Source organism: Brachyhypopomus gauderio, chromosome 9 (genome assembly GCF_052324685.1).
Source record: "Brachyhypopomus gauderio isolate BG-103 chromosome 9, BGAUD_0.2, whole genome shotgun sequence".
Taxonomy (NCBI): domain Eukaryota; kingdom Metazoa; phylum Chordata; class Actinopteri; order Gymnotiformes; family Hypopomidae; genus Brachyhypopomus; species Brachyhypopomus gauderio.
In genome coordinates this window covers 21,200,836-21,219,000 of record NC_135219.1, presented here as the reverse complement: position 1 = coordinate 21,219,000, position 18,165 = coordinate 21,200,836, and the positions used below count along the sequence as shown (strand labels likewise).

The window sequence follows — 18,165 nt, the reverse complement described above, 5'->3', positions numbered from 1 at the left end:
TGTCATGTGATCCCATCATGTAGATGATTCAGAAGAGCTCAAGACAAGAAACATGTTCCACACTCACTTACTGGTCATGCTTTCAGTAGGGATTTAACAACACATTTACCAAAAAACAAACTAGTTTAATACAGAAAAAAGACAACAACAAAAATCAATCTGACTTCATTAGTGCAAAATATCATTTTATTATTTGGTTTAAAATAGTGTTTTTTGGGGTGGGACGGGGAGGGGGGGGGTCTGGGTGGTTGTGCTGCTCTGGGAGTTCTGACTGTTCGCTGGTGTTGCTGTCTGTGTGAATGCTGTCTGCATCTCTCTCAGTGAGTCAGTTCTGCAGGGACTGTAGGCCAGTGATGGGTAGCAGGTGTGTCCTATTTAAGATGGACTTCACATCGGTGAGTCTGGAGGACCAGAGAGGAAGGCGTGAGTGGAAGCAGGCAGGCAGGGAGTGAGGGAGAGTGAGAGAGAGGGAGGGAGAGAGAGAGAGAGAGAGAGAGAGAGAGAGAGAGAGAGGGAGGGAGGGAGGGAGGGAGAGACAGCTCATCAAGGCTGACTAGTAAGGTGTCTAGTAATGTAATGTGGACATGGCAAAAAGCCTCATTATAAGTGTGACGTAGCATGGATTACCATATAATTAGTTGGGGAAATTGGGGAGTCATAACTGGCCATTCCTTGAAAGACAGTGGAGTTTTGCATTAGCCATAACAAAGACAAAAAATTATTTCTTGTCTTTGAATGACACATGAAATCACTATTCCCCTCCATTTTTTCTGTCAGTTGTAATATGAGCATTTATCACTGAAAATAGATTATGTTCATTTTGCATTATGCCAGTCTTCGCATTGTGCGAAAAAACTCTAAATTACAGTTATTAAAGCTGGAAATAGCAATTTCATCCAACACGTCCTCAGTAGTTCAGCTAACCTTCTTGTCAAGTTTTCCGACCCGTTTGGGCTCAGCCCGGAGGCTCACTTCCATGCACGAGTATCTCTGCCGCAGACGGTCTTCTCCCTCCCATATGCCTCAGTTCCGGCAGACCCAATTTAGCGCTCAGTCGAGCATGTGTATGAGCGTTTTTATCAAGAACTTCGCCCCTCCCTGCATCACAGCCAAAGGCGATGGCTTTAACCCAGGCACAGAGCCCAGCAATCATGGCCCCTGGTCCAGCCCACGCAGGCAGGGTATGGGACGCTCCCCGGTGCACGTCGTTACCGTGGCAAACGCACTTCTGCCATTTGGTGGACCACCATTGGATGTACGTGTTCCTTTTGATTACGAAATGACAGGATTAAGATGATTCAGGGGAAAGTGGTAGATGTCAGTTGGTAGCTGCGACAGCATTCTGGTTACGTTCTAGTCGTTAACAGATACTAATCAAGCTTTTATTATGGATAAAAGCATTCCATGTGCGTGGCATTCACTGGGACCCACCACCCTGTGGCAAACGGCAGAAGTGGGCCACAGTGGCGGGGCCTGGCTGTTGGTGTGTGTGTGGACCTAGGAGCAGAGGCTCGGGCAGGCAGACGGTCCCGCTAAGCAGCGTCACCTGGGCCCAGTCTGGGCCGGGTGGGCCGTATCCCGCAAGAGGGCGAGCCACTCCGGGGCGTCTCCGCCTCATTCACACTCAGGGGGCGTCATGCAGGCAGCCGCAAGCAGCCGGCGGCGAGAGTGGTTCCCCGGGGCGAGCGGCGGGTCGGTGGCCAGGCACGGGCGAAGCATGGCCAGGCATGCACATACACACCCACGGTCAGCATCACGCCCAGCAGCAGAGGACAGCACCAACATCAGAGGTTTTTTTGTTTTGTTTTTTTTTTTTTAAGAAAACGCAGAGGATTAATCAGGTGGACAGGTGTAGACGAAATGCAGTGCAGTTGACAAGATCACACACCCAAACGCCCACAGCGCTCAAACTACTACAGCAACAATGCGCATAGTTGGTGGAAAATGGAAGTCTCATAGCTGAGTCCAATTTCTTCCTCGCTGTATGCATGACCCAAAGGTGCATATTTGAATGCGGTACAGAAGAATAGTGACAGGGACGTCAGGAAATAGTTCTGGTTACATTACATGTTGTATAACTTCCAGCATAGACGGAGAACACAAACCACAACACAGACAGAAAGACTCCCAGCGTGCACTCTGACGAGGGGGGGGGGGACACACGACACACACATGCTCCTTTTTGCATTCCAACGCCATTCCCAAAGCTTAGTGACAGGAACGATACCCAAATGTGTACATTAGACGTGATTAAGTGCATCCCATTTTTGTCCTGTCTGGAAAGAACATGAATGTGAACCGACTGACATCCCAACGGCTGCAGCCTTGGAGAGCGCAGCACTGGCTGTCCACTCTTCACCAACACCGTCTCTCTCAGGACACGATGTGTCTCCAAGGAACACAGACAAAAACAGAACACATGTCCTTCCATCAGAATGCTAATGGGGAGGAAATTCCCATATGACCTCTCCTCAAAGCTCTGGGCAAAGGCGTTCATTATTCTACTTAATGACTTGTTTCAGAGGAACGTGATTGGTACTTTCGATCTGTACTTCCCGATTTCACGCTCTGTTTATCGGAAAGGAGCCCGGAATTGTGAAACAAAAAAACAAACCTCAATTGTCCACATTGGATTCTTTCCAGTTTCTTAAAGACACAAAAAAAGGATGAAAGATAGGGGGGGTGGTACAGCAGCAACTTCTAGAAGAGTCTGAGCTTAGAAAAAAAAAATAGCAATCTTAGGAGAAGTCTATGAGACGAAAAAAGGTGAGCTCTGTTGTATAAGGTGTGCTCTTGACTGTCTGGCCTGTGGTGTGGAGAGCGAGAGAGAGAGAGAGAGAGGTGTGGCTCACCTCGTGAATTTCTTGGGCTCGGTGGGAGGGGTCGGAGGGGGCAGTGGTTTGCTGGTGTTGAGCTCCAGCTGGTGAATGGGGGAGTTGGGGATGGGCTGGAGGCGACCGGGTTGGGGCTGGCTGCTCCCTGGACCCGAAGCCTCCGCATTGGCCCTTAGATTGGGCGAACTGCTGAATCGGTTGGCCGATTTGTCATTCTTTCGCTTTTGCTATACAGAAGGACACAGAAACAACAACAAAAAAAGATATATATATATATATATGTTCAGCAGTTGGGAGAGCTGCTCTCGTTAAGAGCGTAGGCTGACGCTCTCTGATATTTTATGCTCTAAACTGATGTGTTGATGGTTGGGCTTGCACCTCTTAGTGGCAGAAGCAACAGACACTCTCAGCCAGTCAAAATAAAATGAGTCAAAACAGATGTGTCAAAAGGAAGAGGCTACCGAAGCCTTGTGCTGACACAGAATGGCTTGGAAAGCAAAGACTGGATGTCTAAAGGAAGGAAACACGTACACGCGCACACACATACACACACACAAACGTACAAACCTACGCCTACACACGTAACACTGGCACCGAAACAGATATTGGAAGTTATAGAACGGTGTTACTCAAATCTGGCTGTGGAGGGCCATAGCACTGCACAGTTCGGTTTCTCTCCACCGACACGGCCGATTCAACTCGCTGTGGTCTTACTTAGTTTTATACCTGTTTAGTCATCAGGCCCTTAAGTTGAAATACCATATCAGTGCAGGGAAGACACTAAACTATGCGGTTCTATGGGCTCGCAGGGCCAGATTTAGAACACAGATGGGAGATGACGGTGAAGCTCCCGCTCCCGCACACACGCCCGTTGGGTTTGGGTTGCAGCAGCTACTTCGGGACAACCAGCCCCGTCCTGTGTCAGGACTCATTTTCCCAAAAGCATCCTAGCGAGATCGTCTAATCCATTAGTGTTCAAGGTGACATTCGAGCCTGCGGCAGCCATCTTTGTACTGCGGTGCTTTTGAGAAACTGGACATTAATGCGGTGAAAGTCAGGGCGGCTAAAGACGGCCTCTTCGTTGAGGTATATCACGGGTAGACAGGGGTCTCGTAATCCGCACACACAGAGCTGGGTTCTGTGCAAGTTCAGTCCTGCATCTTTGTGTCTTTGGTTGCACTGTTGTAAGGAATGACAAGGTGAAGGTCTGTTTAGGAGAAGGTCTTATTAGGTGAAGGTCTGATTAGGAGAAGGTTCACTGTGCTTTCAGGAACCTTAATCATTGGCAGACCTCAAGGTGATAACGAACACCATCACATACACACACACAGTGCCCAGGGGAGCGGTTAGCTGCCTAACGTGTATCTTGGTTTCCAAAGTCATGAAGCAAAAAAGACCCCCCCCCCCCCCCCCCCGCGCTCAAAAAAATAACAAAAAAGCAGGACAAAAAATAAATCCAGCAATCAAAAGAAGAAGGAGGAGGAGAAGCAGCATTTTCTGTTATTTTGAGATTCTAGGATGATGTCTATTATTCAAATCTCCACTAATTGTACTCTTAAGAAAGTGTTGTGGGGTAGCAAGAGATCATGTGTTATATACTGCACATTACCGTCTGACACAAACAGAATGAGAAAATACACCATTTCCAATCGACGAGTGTTGCGCAGAAGTTTCCCGGAACAAAGACTGTTACTTAGAGCAGCCCCCAGCAGACCTGCCCGTCAGCAGACCTGCCCGTCAGCAGACCTGCCCCCAGCAGACCTGCCCGTCAGCAGACCTGCCCGTCAGCAGACCTGCCCATCAGCACACTGGAGATGCTGCAATGATGATGTTACAGTTCCCCAGCAAACATCAGTTCAAATCAGTCTGTTATAAACCCAACATGACAGTTCTTCATGTATCACACCATGAGGTCAGATATGTTTTTTCTGTGTATATGTATTATAAATGGAGATGCCAGACATATTACGTGTCTTTGAAACAATTCATTCATGCAATTAGAAGTGTTAAAACCGGCTAACAAGAAGGTGAAAAAGGAGTTTATCTTACCTTGATAAGAGGGTTAATCACACCAACATTAGGGCTGGTGTTGAAGACTTTGTTGAAGTTGGTCTCCCTGTTTACGAGTTCTAGCTGGTAGAACTTTTTGTCATCCTGTACACAGCAGGAGATCCCAAGTTACAGTGGACGCAATAACCTTTGCTACTTTCTAATGTAAATCTACTTTATAGATTGTAGAACTTTATAGATTCTACAGAAGCGTGAGAGAAAACACAAATATGTTTCAGACTTGTTATCAATAAGCAACATTCTAAGTGTTCACACCTAGGTATAGTTCCACTCTGAATCCGCAAACTACAACTACATAGGCTAATGGCTTTATGTTGACTGCTGCTAAAATAAAGTGAAACTATATTACATTTGAACACATCCAAGGTGCTAATACTTTATGGTTGGAAATCCTGCAACACCCCTTTGTAAGATATAGGCGGTTCCAGTAGCCAATCAGTTAGCGGCTGTTTCGGACTGCGCTGTAGTCAAAGCCCTGACTACCTGTGAGAGACGCTGACGTCAGACACACTCACCACCAGCTTCTTGACCAAGGTCTCCCTTTCAGTCACCATGTCCTTGAGCTCGGCGATCATCTGCAGGTCTTCTGGCCTGCTCTCTCGGTTCCGGAACTTCTCCTCCGTGCCCTCCAGCCTGTGGAGCACATTATGCCGTTTTCTTCTCGCTCGTGTCAGAAACACCTTCGGCTGTCGGGGCTCGTCAGTGAATGAAGGGTTTGGGTTCTTCGGAACTCGGACACCATTATCAGACAGGTCTGGGTGCACAACGGTCTCAAAGACTTTCATCTCAGACTGGTGTGACGGCCCACTTCACCATCTCCACTTTAGTTGCACAGACCTCTTTTGGTAATTAAAAACAGAACCATCCCTGAATACCTGGCTGTCTTGGTGAGCCTATAATCTCCACGTTTCCTGTCATTCACACTGTGAATAGAGCCATTGTGAATCAATATCTGTCTAGTGTCGGGGTCACTGGTGCATATTCTTTGGGCATAATGGAATGTGGTACTTCCTGCAAATGTACTTTTCCGATCGATTTTCCTAAATGACAGACCATCTCAATGGTTCCACTAGCATTAATCATCAGGTTTCGAGAACTTTCTTTTGAATACAAAACTAAGGACTAAACTGTTCACTGTCACAATGCTGGTCTAATTTTCACACTTTCTGAAAAAAATTTAATTAACAGTTTGACAGTATATAGTCCAAGTCCTTTGATCCATTATCTCATAGCTGGTTTAGACCAGATAGCTAAACCCACACATCCATTTATCTATGTATTCAAATCTACATATAGAATTCGCCTGTTGCCAGGCGATATGACGGTATTTAAATAACCTGAGATCGTTACTCTAAACCACAGGTTTTTAATCCATTCTTTATAGTTCCCTAGCCAGTTCACATTTTTGATGCATTCCATTTCCTAAAAAACTGAGTTAGGCAATCATCAATCTGCAGCTCTATATAACTTGGCTGAGGTGTGTTTGAAGCTGGAACGTAATCAAAATGTGGACTGGATGGGCTTCCCTGAGGACTTAGATTAAAACCTCCTGCCTCAACACAAGTTCTATGATGAGACTTTGAACACAATCCCGAAGCCTGGTGGACGCTTGGCCAGGTCTACCCAAGCAAACCAGCACTCTGATTTCACACTACCCATAATAGGACGACATCCGAAAGGCCAGGGAGACCAACACCTCTCAGGTCTCTTAGGTGAAGCCATGTATGAGGAAAATCACAGGAATGAAATATGCATGAAGCTTAAATGGGTTCAGATTTAATGCTGGTGGGGGGGGGGGGGGGGGGTGTGAAGGGTGGGGACTTGGTTTGGGGGGGGGGGGGGGGGGGGGGAGATGATTGTTGCGGTGATTAACTGCACCAAGGATGGTACTGTCATTAGAACTGATATGTGTTATACTTAATTAGCACGCTGTAAATCTAGGCCTGGTTGGGGGACACCAGGGGTGGCACAGTTAAGTAGCAATGAGAGAGCTGCTCGTTAACACAGCAGTAGTCAAGACCTCGTTATCCTGGGTACTGAAGGAATCGTACCCATCACAAGCTGTCATAAGAGGATGCAGAAATGCACCCTGCGTTGACACAACTGAGGTGACAGTGTTCTACCTGTACAGGACCCAGTCAAATGTCAGCATTAAAATGCACTGAAGTATCTTTGAAACTGATGCCTAAGATAATCTCAAAAAATAGACTTTTGTATAGAACCTCATTGTGTACTAATAAGGGCCTCTCTACATATATGAGGACAATGGCATTCGGAAAACAACCTGCTGCTCACATCACTTTTCTCACACTGTCCTCCCAAGGGGACATCACTTTTCTCACACTGTCCTCCCAAGGGGACATCACTTTTCTCACACTGTCCTCCCAAGGGGACATCACTTTTCTCACACTGTCCTCCCAAGGGGACATCACTTTTCTCACACTGTCCTCCAAAAGGGACATCACTTCGCTGACAAACTACTAACTGTTCTAAGATGTTCCTTAGTTTCCATAGCTACAGGTGCTGCTAGATATAAATAGCGAGGAGAAATTAGAATTGCACTTAGCAACAGAGATCGTGTCTCTGCAGGTCAAAATCAAGTAGTGCATAGGACAACGTTGTTTAATTGCACGTGTTTCAGCTTTCAGCTTAGCTTAGCTTAGTCAGTTCATGTGTTCCTGTACACCTGTTATATATTTACCCCCCCACACACACCCCTAGACAGATTGATAAAGGCAATATATATATTTTTGCCTTTGTATGGCATTTGTTTCTAATTCATTGATTCTAAATGTTTTATGCTAAGTAAAATAGAATATGACAGCAGTGTAACTGAATGTTTTATGGTTTGCTGTTTCAAGGCGCGTGTGTCACCACTGGTGCATGTTTGTGTGTGCACAGAATTGCAGAAGATACAGTGCTGTACTGGATATTTGAGGTTTCTGGTTGGCAGTGTCCTCTATAGACGTTTCTATCACCGTATCTGTCCCTCTGTCTCCGTCTATATCTGTCAATCTCTATCCCTAGTCAAGATAGCTTTATTGGCATTTGGCACTGAAAATGTTTACATTATCTCTATCTGTCTCTTCCTCTGTCTCTATATCTGTCCCTGTCTCTGTGTCTTCCTCTATCTGTGTCTCTGTCTCTTCCACTATCTCTCCATCTCTCTCTCTCTCTCTCTCTCTCTCTCTCTCTCTCTCTCTCTCTCTCTCTCTCTCTATTTGCCTGACCCAAATCTTCTCTCACTCTGATCTGTCTGTGTAAATATGGTCCTTGTTTTAAAAGGGGGACTCTCACTTAGCAAGCAGGCCCTCATGACGTGACCCTCCCCCAGTGTCCACACCCCTCCGTCTCTCGTTGGAGGTCCCAGACGGGCCTGTGCAGGAGCAGACCTGCTGCGTGCACTCACAAGATCTGCAAAGCTGAGATTTTGTCCTTGAGAAGCTCCTGGGCCTTGTTGAAGTCGGAGAGCATGTTCTGTGTGTCTCTGTGGTGCAGGGTGTTCAGTTCCACCATATCCCTCTCGTGTTTCTTGCACAGGTCCTGTTCATGAGCCCTGAGGGACACACACACACACACACACACACACACACACACACACACACACACACACACACACACACATCAGAGAAGTGCTCCAGCCCATGGTCAGAGCTGCAGTGCCTGGTACCAGAGGCGTACATCTTCTTTGAACATGCGCTTCCATTAATGTTTCATCCATGTTATTTTCATCTCTCTCCTATAAAACCGTCTGTCCCATCTGCAATGACTAATAATGTGTCTAAGTATTATATGAATAATATAATAATAATACACCTTTAACAGGCACATATAAATGTGTTCACATAAGCAGATGTACACACACACACACACACACACACACACACACACACAGAAAGGAGGCTCTGCTCTCACAGAGTAGTTACCCTCAGGGGACCAGAGGGTATTCTTTATGAATCTGTTATTTTTAGAACTCTGCTCCTATGTTACATAATTGGAAGTAAAACAGCTTTATGCAGGGTACATGCCTACATAAGCTGTAGAGCCACACTTGCACAGTGGATCTCTGAACCTTTTAAGCAAAAATCTGTGAAGGGCTTCACAAAAATAGACGTGCTAAATGCTAATGAAACGCTAACTATTAAAAAGAATGAACGATAAAATGTAAGAGAATGAATAAATGAGACTAAAGACACCAAAGGTTTAACATAATATTAAATTATAATATATTCAAATGCCGTACTAACAAAATAAATCTTGATATTTCAAAATAAGCTGCACTTGTTTAGCATGGAAAGCTTTTAATGAATGCGTCATGTCAAACTTTGCTTGCATGAAATTGAAACATCCACCATTCTACAGTGAAATAATGACGAGGAGTGACAAGCCTCATTACTGGAAGTTCCGTCTGATCTGAATGATAATGTGACAGCAGCCAAAGACAACAGAGAGGAAAAATCAATCACTGTATTTTTGATCAGGCAGATGAAGGAAGAAACTGAAGAAGATGGTAGAAACTGCTGGATGACTGACGGAGCTTTGTAGCGTCAAAGTGTGAGTCCAAACAATAGAACACAGCCTATACCCCCCCCCCCCCCCCCCATATACATGCCAACTTTTCAGAATCACTTGGAGTGAGATTTGATTTGGGGGGGGGGGGGGGTTTCCTCTATGCTACACCTAAAGCGATCGATCACCAGTGGTTGACGCCAGAGCGAACTAGTAGCTCATTGAATCATAGATGTATAAATAAATAAACTAAATGAATAAAACTAGATTTTTTTCAGCGTGAGAAATCAGATGAATGGCGTGTGAAGACAGTCAAATGCGTGTGTCTCACTCTCATTGTGTGAGAGTTGGCAACCCCGGACACGGTCTGTGTATTATCCTTGTACGGACCCTCCATCGATTACTGTTGCTAATTAATGCTACACCTAACCCTAACCTTAACCTCGGAAACCAAAATTAAATCGTTCCGTTTTTCAAATGACACTAATCAATATTTGTAAAAAAAAAAAAAAAAAGCCATGTTGGTAAGCATTTGTTCGTCACAGAAATACATAAACAGCCCCCCCCCCCCCCCCCCCCCCTCTCACACACACACACACACATACACACACACACACACACACACACACACACACACACCTGATCTGCTGGTTGGCTTCACTGCGTATTTTCAGCACTTCTTTGCCCTTGAGCTCCAGCTCTTTGGTGAGTGTGCTGATGTTCTCATTCAGGGTGTGGATCTCGTGATCGAGGTCTGCAATGTGGTTCTTCCTGCGGGTCACTTCCTCCTGCAGGTCTGATATACGAGTCAGAAGCTCCCGCTCCTGCAACACACACACACACACACACACACACACACACACACACCAGAGACCTTGCATTAACTGAATCTTTCCTACTGGGTACGTTTCAGTATGCCATTTTGAGCCATCTTTGCTGATTCTTCTTCTATAAAACATAAAGCCTATAAAAAGACGTCTTTCAAAATTCTGGATATGCTGATCTTCCAGAACAGCAACAGCTCCTTTGTTCTCCCATGGCCAGAACCAGGACTCCGGTGCCCCGTGTGAGGCAGCCGCTGTGCTGCCGCATTAGTGTTCTGAGCCCCACCCATGAAATCGGCTCGCCAATGCCTCTCGGAACCAAGGCAGGGGGGCATGGAGGGTGGACCGACCTCAGGCTAGTGCAGTGAAGCTACCATAGCATAAGCTGGACCCTTCACGCCGGAGTTGGGCCGAGGAAACTGACGTCCCGATCGTCCCCGTGCTCCGTCTGAGTAAACGCAGACAGCGAGATTACGGCCCCGTGGTGACATGGGTACGTGTGCAAATTATTTTGACACTTTTTGAAATGGGATGAGATGAGGGAAGGCAGCTAATATAACTGCGCAAATTCCCTCGCACCACGCATTCTGTTTCAGGAGCAGCTGTTAAGCCCTTTGCGAGAGAAAAAAAACCCCCCCAGCTTTGAATACGTAATAAAAACACAATAACCAAACAGTTCTTTGCTGCTTTTAAAACATGCAGCCTATAGAGCTGCTCCCTTATTCGGTTAAAACATCGTTATGATCCAGACATCATTCATTACGTCACTTTGAGCACAAAAGCAGAATCCGCCAACTCGGGATAATTAAGTTTACATGGCTGTAATTTCTAGCCGAGTCTCGTTCACGGGCGGTGGAGATTAAAAAGGCCACGGTCTGCATCTGCAAGGCTAATTTCTCGCTTCAGCAGTGCTGCGGTGTTGTATACGTCTTCTGTCCAGGTCCTGTCGTGGCACAGAGCCCAGCTCATAGCTGCCTTCATGAAATGAATGGACCTCAGTTAAAACAAATTACAATGCACTCATCCAACTTTGTAAATATTAGTAAATATTGCTTAAACATCATTTCACACCTCCCAGTTAGATAAGTAATAGTATCAAAGTGTCAAATGTCTGGAGCTAAAAAAAATCAGTTGTCCATGGGGAAGCTTCTTGGAGCTCTTTACTGTCTGCGAGGCTGAAAGCAAAATATTGACTGAAACGGGTAGAATTATTTCTGCTTACTGCTGATCGCTATAAACGTAGAACTGCCATAGAAGTCACAGCATTCAGATTACAAAGACATTCTCAGATGCGCTTCCGTAGACAGTGTCATTTAGTCTAGGAGTTTTGTGTTTGGTTGTGTTTAAAGCTGCCATCAAGCAAACATCAAAACTAGGATCCCCCTCAAGGCTCTGTCCCCACGCGTGAATGACATGTATCGCCCAACAGGGAATGGTGCTGGACGAAAGGCCTGTGCTCCGAGTTGTAGCTAGTTCTACCCGCTGGCTCTGTGTGCTCCATTGTCCTAAGAGAAGTCATTAGCACTGCTTGTCCTGAGGGAGGTCCAGAGAGCAGTCTATCTGCAGCTAATGCGGCCCCAGCTCCCTGGCTGGTATGCAGGGGCAGGTCTCTTGACACCCCCCCCCCCTCCCCCAAAGTCCAACCCCCCCCCCCCCCCCCCCCCCCCCCCCCCCCCCTCACCAAGGGTTTGGGACAGATGCTAGAGAGTGAATGAGAGCGTGAACCTCTGGGGTGTAGGTGTGGCCACCCTGAAGATGTGGAGACCCTGAAGGTCTTAGCATCCAAGAAGCAAGACATAAAAATGCGAAGCCTTGTAAACAAAGAGTTTACCGAGGCCTTCAGTGTTCGGCAGCTACATCTGATCTCTGGGGTGATGTCTGGGTCACAGCTGGAAAACTTTATATGGCTTGGCATGAAACATAAAAACGAGTGACCTCCAACGACATAAGCAATGACTTCAGTATAAATGTGAACGTAATGAGATTGAGAGAGTCTGTCTGGAAGACCGATCGCTGATGTGCTGTGCTGCATTCAGAAACGGTTTTACAGATCTAACCCAGCCATCAAATGTGACGTGAGTGGGGTATATTTTGTGTGTGTGTGTGTGTGTGTGTGTGTGTGTGTGTGAGTGTAGTGGGACACAGTGATGTGCAACACAGCTCTACAGATTGTTATCACGATAAAACTCAATTCTTCACACTACAGCTTTGGCCAGCCGATCTCACCCGGCTCATTAAGGCAACCACGCACACTGATCCCCCACAGGGAAACAATTAACGAAGACAAGGCAGAAATAGTGAGAGGCTGATGAATAAAGGGAGAGAGAGAGAGAGAGAGAGAGAGAGGGAGATAGGGACCTAGGGAGACAGCAAAAAGACAGAGAAAACAAAGCAAGAGGAACAGAAGCAGAAATTACAAGAGAAAAAGCAGAGAAAGAATGACAGAAAAAGAAAAGAATGAGAGAGAGAAAGAGAGCAAGAAAACAAGTTTGGGGGAAACAGATTTAAAAAATCCAATTTCACAGAGATAAAAAAATGAGAGACAGACAGACAGACAGACAGACAGACAGAGAGACGGACGCTCTTTCTGACGAGTGACACGATTCCTCTAAACGAAACCTTTGTTCCTGCCTTCCCACCCTGTCATCCTCTGAGCAGTTGCCCATACAGTGAGAACCTCAAGAGGTAAATTGCTTGTTTGAATTAGCATCCAAGGACATGTGTTTCTCTCAGAGGTGCATGATTTACTGCAGGGGAAAAAGGATAATCACACTGATTTAATACAAGCCCAAAATCGATGCCTAGAGGAAATACTAGAGAGAGAATGCTTACATTGCTGCAAACCTGTTTAATTACCGGCTATATAAGTGTTATGGTAGCGCTTCCTAATCTCTTCAGTGTGGCAAGGTGATTTAAAGAACACAACAGGTACATTCGGATTCCAGTCAAATGCATTATTATGTGCAGGAGTATGTAGTTGAGTTGGGAAACCGTCCTGGGGTGTGTGTGTTGGGTGTGTGTGTGTGGGGGGGGGGGGGGGGGGGGGGGGCAATGCTGCCTATGCCCTCGGTACATCAGTGCTTGGGGGAAGGGGGGAGCCAGTGCAAACCCAATCAGTGCAAGCCTTACATCAGCACCGCCCTGGAGAACACCACACTTTGGTGCAGATTCTGTTCACTTGTGCGAATATGAAACAAAATTTTCATCCCTGTGCCCTAGGGTTCGCAGGAAGACGGCTCTTTAGACCTCTATGGATATTCATGGATATCACGCATAAAAAGAGATCCACAGTATGGCTTAAGAAAATCCATAAAAACAACCACCGTCTTGATCAGGACATGGCTCGGAGGATAACTTGGTAACTCCAAACACGGTGCATCATCAGGACATTCTGCAGAGTCCATCCTTGGGACCATGAGGCTGAATTCGTTCCATTTGGGGGGAGGGAGGGGCCAGTGGAGATGCTGCTGTGACACCCCCTCCAGCTGGCCCTGCACCGGCACAGACGAAGGCAGACGAGAGACGCCAGCTGTCTCGCCCGATCCGTAGGCGTCTCTTTGGTTGTGTCGGCCACTCCCCCTAATGATGGGCTGCTGGAGTGCACACTAATGCGGATGAATAGGGGCGCTCTTGCAGCTCAGTGCTGGGAGGTGGATTGTTTATGCTCTTTGGAGCACATGTGTAAGTGAGCTTCTTTTCTCCCTCTCTCATAAGCCCCGAATGTTCCTCAGACATCAGTCCTGGTGTGCAGTTCTCATGGTACCCAGAGGCAGCCCAGCTGAAGCTGAGAAATGGAGCAGTTCTTGTTCGCTGTAGCCACTTGACAGCGGACTATGATTAATTTGGGGTTTTTTTCCCTCAATAAGCTATCAGCACTGATGTTAAGTCCCGAAGGGCTGCTGGTAGCTGTGTGTATTTTAAGACATAAAAAAAACAGGTAAAGAAATATAAGCATACTCTACCAGCTGCTGTTTCAAAGGTCTGAAGAGGGTACATCTATGAAGCTGGGCTATTTCTTTTTTTATGATGAAAACACAGAATGTACTACAAGGTAGTGATGCACAGAGCTGAAACTAGCTGCGGTATCACACAGAGCATCAGAGAGCGGAGCTGTCGCTCTAGCTGGAATGAGCCGACGGCTCTCTCAGAGCTGCTGAGAGAGCAGAGCCGCCCACCTGTATCCGGCTCTGCTCCAGAGCGTCCTCCAGCTCCCGGCTGGCCGCTGCCGCTTCTTGCTGGTGGGTTTGCCGCAGGTGCTCTATCGCCGAAGCGTGGAGGTGGTTCAGCTCGGACCGCAGGGAGGCTGGAGAGAGGGAGGGCGGGCACGGGGAGAGAGGAGGGGCAGAGGGAGAGAGAGGTAAGAGAGAGGTGATAAGGGGAGGGTTGAGGGAGAGAGGAGAAAGAAAGAGATGAAGAAAAAGAAGAAATGGAGGCGAGAGGAAAAGTCACAGATCTGCTATGCCGAATCATAAATCTAATTTGTAAGCGTAAAACTAAAGAAAGCAAATAGCTTTCTTTCCTAACACTGGCAATTTCCTTCCACAGAACCATCATTCCCACACAGTGATTCAGAATTATGGTTATAGTTCTGGGAAAATAGTGCTATAATGTCATTATGGTGTCTAGGAAGCATGCTAAGCTATTTATATATATAAAAAACATGGTTTCGTAACATTTTGATAGTGCTAATTAAAAAGTGGAGCCCTGCACACAGCGCTGCCCAAGTTCAAGAAGTAAAGCAAAAGTTCTCTTCCTGTTACTTTATCTGGAGCAGATTTCTCTCATGCTTACTGGCTTGGTTTAATTTGAGCTATACTCCAATATATATATATATATATATATATATATATATATATATATATATATATATATATATATATATATATATATATATATATATAGCTCTTATTAGTGTCACTTATTATTATCATTATTAATAGGAGAAAGGTTTCAACAGATTCCAGCTGTTAACTGTTAACCAGTATATTCAGCCCACTTTCAATGTAGAGGATGGCCACACTAGCTGCACACACTACACCTGAATGAGAAACGTCAACCAAATGCTTATTCTAAAAGAAGATGACAGCTGTCTCTGCACACATGAAGTAGATGTATGGAGAAAGAGCAGTAGCCACAGAAAGCATGGTCCTCCAGCAAAGAAAGAGTAGTCTTTAAGCACAGAAGGAGCGATCTCCAGCCAGCCGGAGGGGCCTGGTCTCAGCTAACGTGGCCTCAGCTAGCGTGGCCTCACCTAGCGTGGCCTCAGCTAGCGTGGCCTCAGCTAACGTGGCCTCACCTAGCGTGGCCTCAGCTAACGTGGCCTCAGCTAGCGTGGCCTCACCTAGCGTGGCCTCAGCTAGCGTGGCCTCACCTAGCGTGGCCTCAGCTAGCGTGGCCTCAGCTAACGTGGCCTCAGCTAGCGTGGCCTCACCTAGCGTGGCCTCACCTAGCGTGGCCTCAGCTAGCGTGGCCTCACCTAGCATGGCCTTGCCCTCGTCCTCCAGCTCGAAGCGAAGAGTTTGCAGCTCCTGCTCAGACTGCTGCTTCAGGGTCTCCAGGTTCTGCCTGTGGGCTTCCCTCAGAGACTGGAGCTCCAGGTGGTGCTGCTGCCGGAGACGCTCCTCCAGCTCCTACACACACACACACACACACACACACACACACACACACACACACACACAAAGGGGATTACACACACACACACACACAACACAAACACACAAACTTTATCGACAAGCCATAATATTGGTGGGAACAAAGTAGCTCAAAAAATACAGCTCTGCTGAAAACTGCTTCATCGTCGGGTGCTAACGGCAGCCCGAGCAAGCCCACAGCTCTGGGGAGAACTGCAAGTCTCAGTCCATCAGTGGAATTATATTACAATCAATGGGCACTTAGGCATATCAGTGGCTTATTGGAAGATCTTGGATATCCGCCCTTTAGAGCTGGCAGAAGTTTACAGTAGGGGGGGAAATGTGTTATGTGGCTCCGGATTAGGGTGTGTAGTGGCGGCTCCCTGGATTGGTGAAGATGTACTGACAGCACAGGGGAAGGTGCTACTGGGCCTTACAAAAACATGTCATATCCAGGAGGAGACGGGGGGAGCGGAAATGTGAGTGGCATATTGGGTCTTTAAATGCATCAGCAAAGTAAAAGTCAAACTCATTGTCATTCAGCTTCTCTGACCAATGGGGCAGGAGCTTCTCTGACCAATGGGGCAGGAGCTTCTCTGACCAATGGGGCAGGGCACTGCTGAAAACGGTCTGCCCCTACTGTGTTGCAGAGATGGGCCATCAAAAGAAACAGTGACAGATATATGAGAGATCAATCGAGATTAGGAGAGAGAGAGAGAGAGAGAGAGAGAGAGAGAGAGAGAGAGAGAGAGAGAGAGAGAGAGTGAGCTAGGAGGAGTGTCTTGGAGTCCAGCACACTGGGGTTGCATGGATAAGGGATGAAGTGGAAAGGTCAGGTAATTTCCGTCATTCAGAAGGTACCAGGAGACACACACACACACACACACACACACACACACACACACACACACACACACACACACACACACACACACACACACACACACACACACACAAATACACACAGCAGCAAAAGCCTTATGTCATACCCATTAAAGTTGCTTTAATCCCAACTGACAAAGATCCCAACTCATCTTTCTTGCTCAAACATCTACACATGCAATCTCAAACACATACACACACACACACACACACACACACACACACACACACACACACACACACACACACACACACACACACTTCACAGCATTTTCAGTGCAAACACAGTAGGCTCCTTCCCCACAGACGTGATGCAATTTGCGCCTCTGCTAGTGCTACTACAGTGTCAGATCTCTGCTAGCCTACGTGTGGGAACCTAGAGAGACGTTTACAGCCACGACGGCCCCGTCCTCCACCGCGGTGCAGCACGGCCTCTCCGTCCTCGGGGTGGAGCTCACACGCAGCGCGCTCCCGTCCCGCGCAGACTGCACCCGCCACCTCGTCCTGCTGCGTGTGCGTGCGAGAAAAGCAGTTTGCCGACATCCACACAGCAAGCGTAATGAGAACCAAATCGATACGAACCGCCGTGTGATAACTCATGAATAACCCCCAACGCCACGCGTGGCAGTTCTCGCGGAATGCTGAGCGGGATGAAAGGAAATTCGGCATGCAAGAAATTTCTAAAATGCCTCTGATTTTCTCTACTAAAAGATGCCAGAGAGAAGCACTCCAGAGCAGAGGCGAGGCAGATGGTATCAAAGGCACGTGCTTGAACTCTACCCCGTGCCTCGTGAAGCAACGTTGGCTTTGCTTTGGGCTACACTCACTGTGGTTTGTTCGCTCATAAAAACGTCTGGGGTGAACGTGTTTCTTGAAGTCGGCCGGGCCGAGCGGAAGCGGGTCCCGAACGCTCGCACGCTGTGGGGGGGAGGGCGCTGGTGCCAGGAGCTCTCGCACCGCTCCTTCTCTCACGTGGGCAGGCTCGCTCAGCCATATGTGTTACCTTCCGGCCCCCGGGGCTAAGGCTGCCAAACGGCTCAGGACAACGGCTGGTTCTCTGGGCCCTCGGCCTTTTCCGGAAGAAACAAAGCTGGCGGGAGGAGCTTTCGTACAAGGGGCGAGGGTGGGGGTGGCGGAGGGGGTTGGCAAAGTTACATTCGTTCCCTCCGGCTGCTGTAGCGAAGAAATCCGCAGCAAGGCGAGCAGCGTGCTTGGCCTGCTTCAGAGGACACTAGCCTCAGGGAGGGATACAGGGAGGTGGAGCAGGGGGGCGGACCTACTGTCCCTCGCTCTCTGCCACCGAGCCCTCGAGCACCAGCTAAGCTCCATCAGCTCCCTCACAAAGGCTTTGGAGAGCATGTATGTGTGTGTGTGTGCCTAGTGGGTGGGCAAAGCTCAAAAATTGGTGCTGGT

The 18,165-nt window shown here is 47.4% G+C and overlaps 1 protein-coding gene across 3 annotated transcripts in view; it reads right to left on the bottom strand.

Moving 5' to 3' along the window:
* Positions 1–18,165, bottom strand: part of fam184ab (family with sequence similarity 184 member Ab) — a 74,028-nt gene that overhangs the window by 859 nt on the left and 55,004 nt on the right. Inside the window, exons 13-20 of one of the 3 annotated variants that reach the window (XM_077017884.1) lie at positions 15,714–15,867; positions 14,413–14,540; positions 10,053–10,237; positions 8,314–8,460; positions 5,420–5,537; positions 4,884–4,988; positions 2,853–3,061; positions 215–401 (exon numbers count right to left, since the gene is read on the bottom strand). In XM_077017884.1, the coding sequence (XP_076873999.1) occupies positions 326–401; positions 2,853–3,061; positions 4,884–4,988; positions 5,420–5,537; positions 8,314–8,460; positions 10,053–10,237; positions 14,413–14,540; positions 15,714–15,867 (1,122 nt within the window). In that variant the 3' untranslated portion in view covers positions 215–325. Of the gene's footprint in view, positions 1–214; positions 402–2,852; positions 3,062–4,883; positions 4,989–5,419; positions 5,538–8,313; positions 8,461–10,052; positions 10,238–14,412; positions 14,541–15,713; positions 15,868–18,165 lie in introns of those variants that run through there. The other 2 variants (XM_077017883.1, XM_077017885.1) reach the window with 2 other exon arrangements.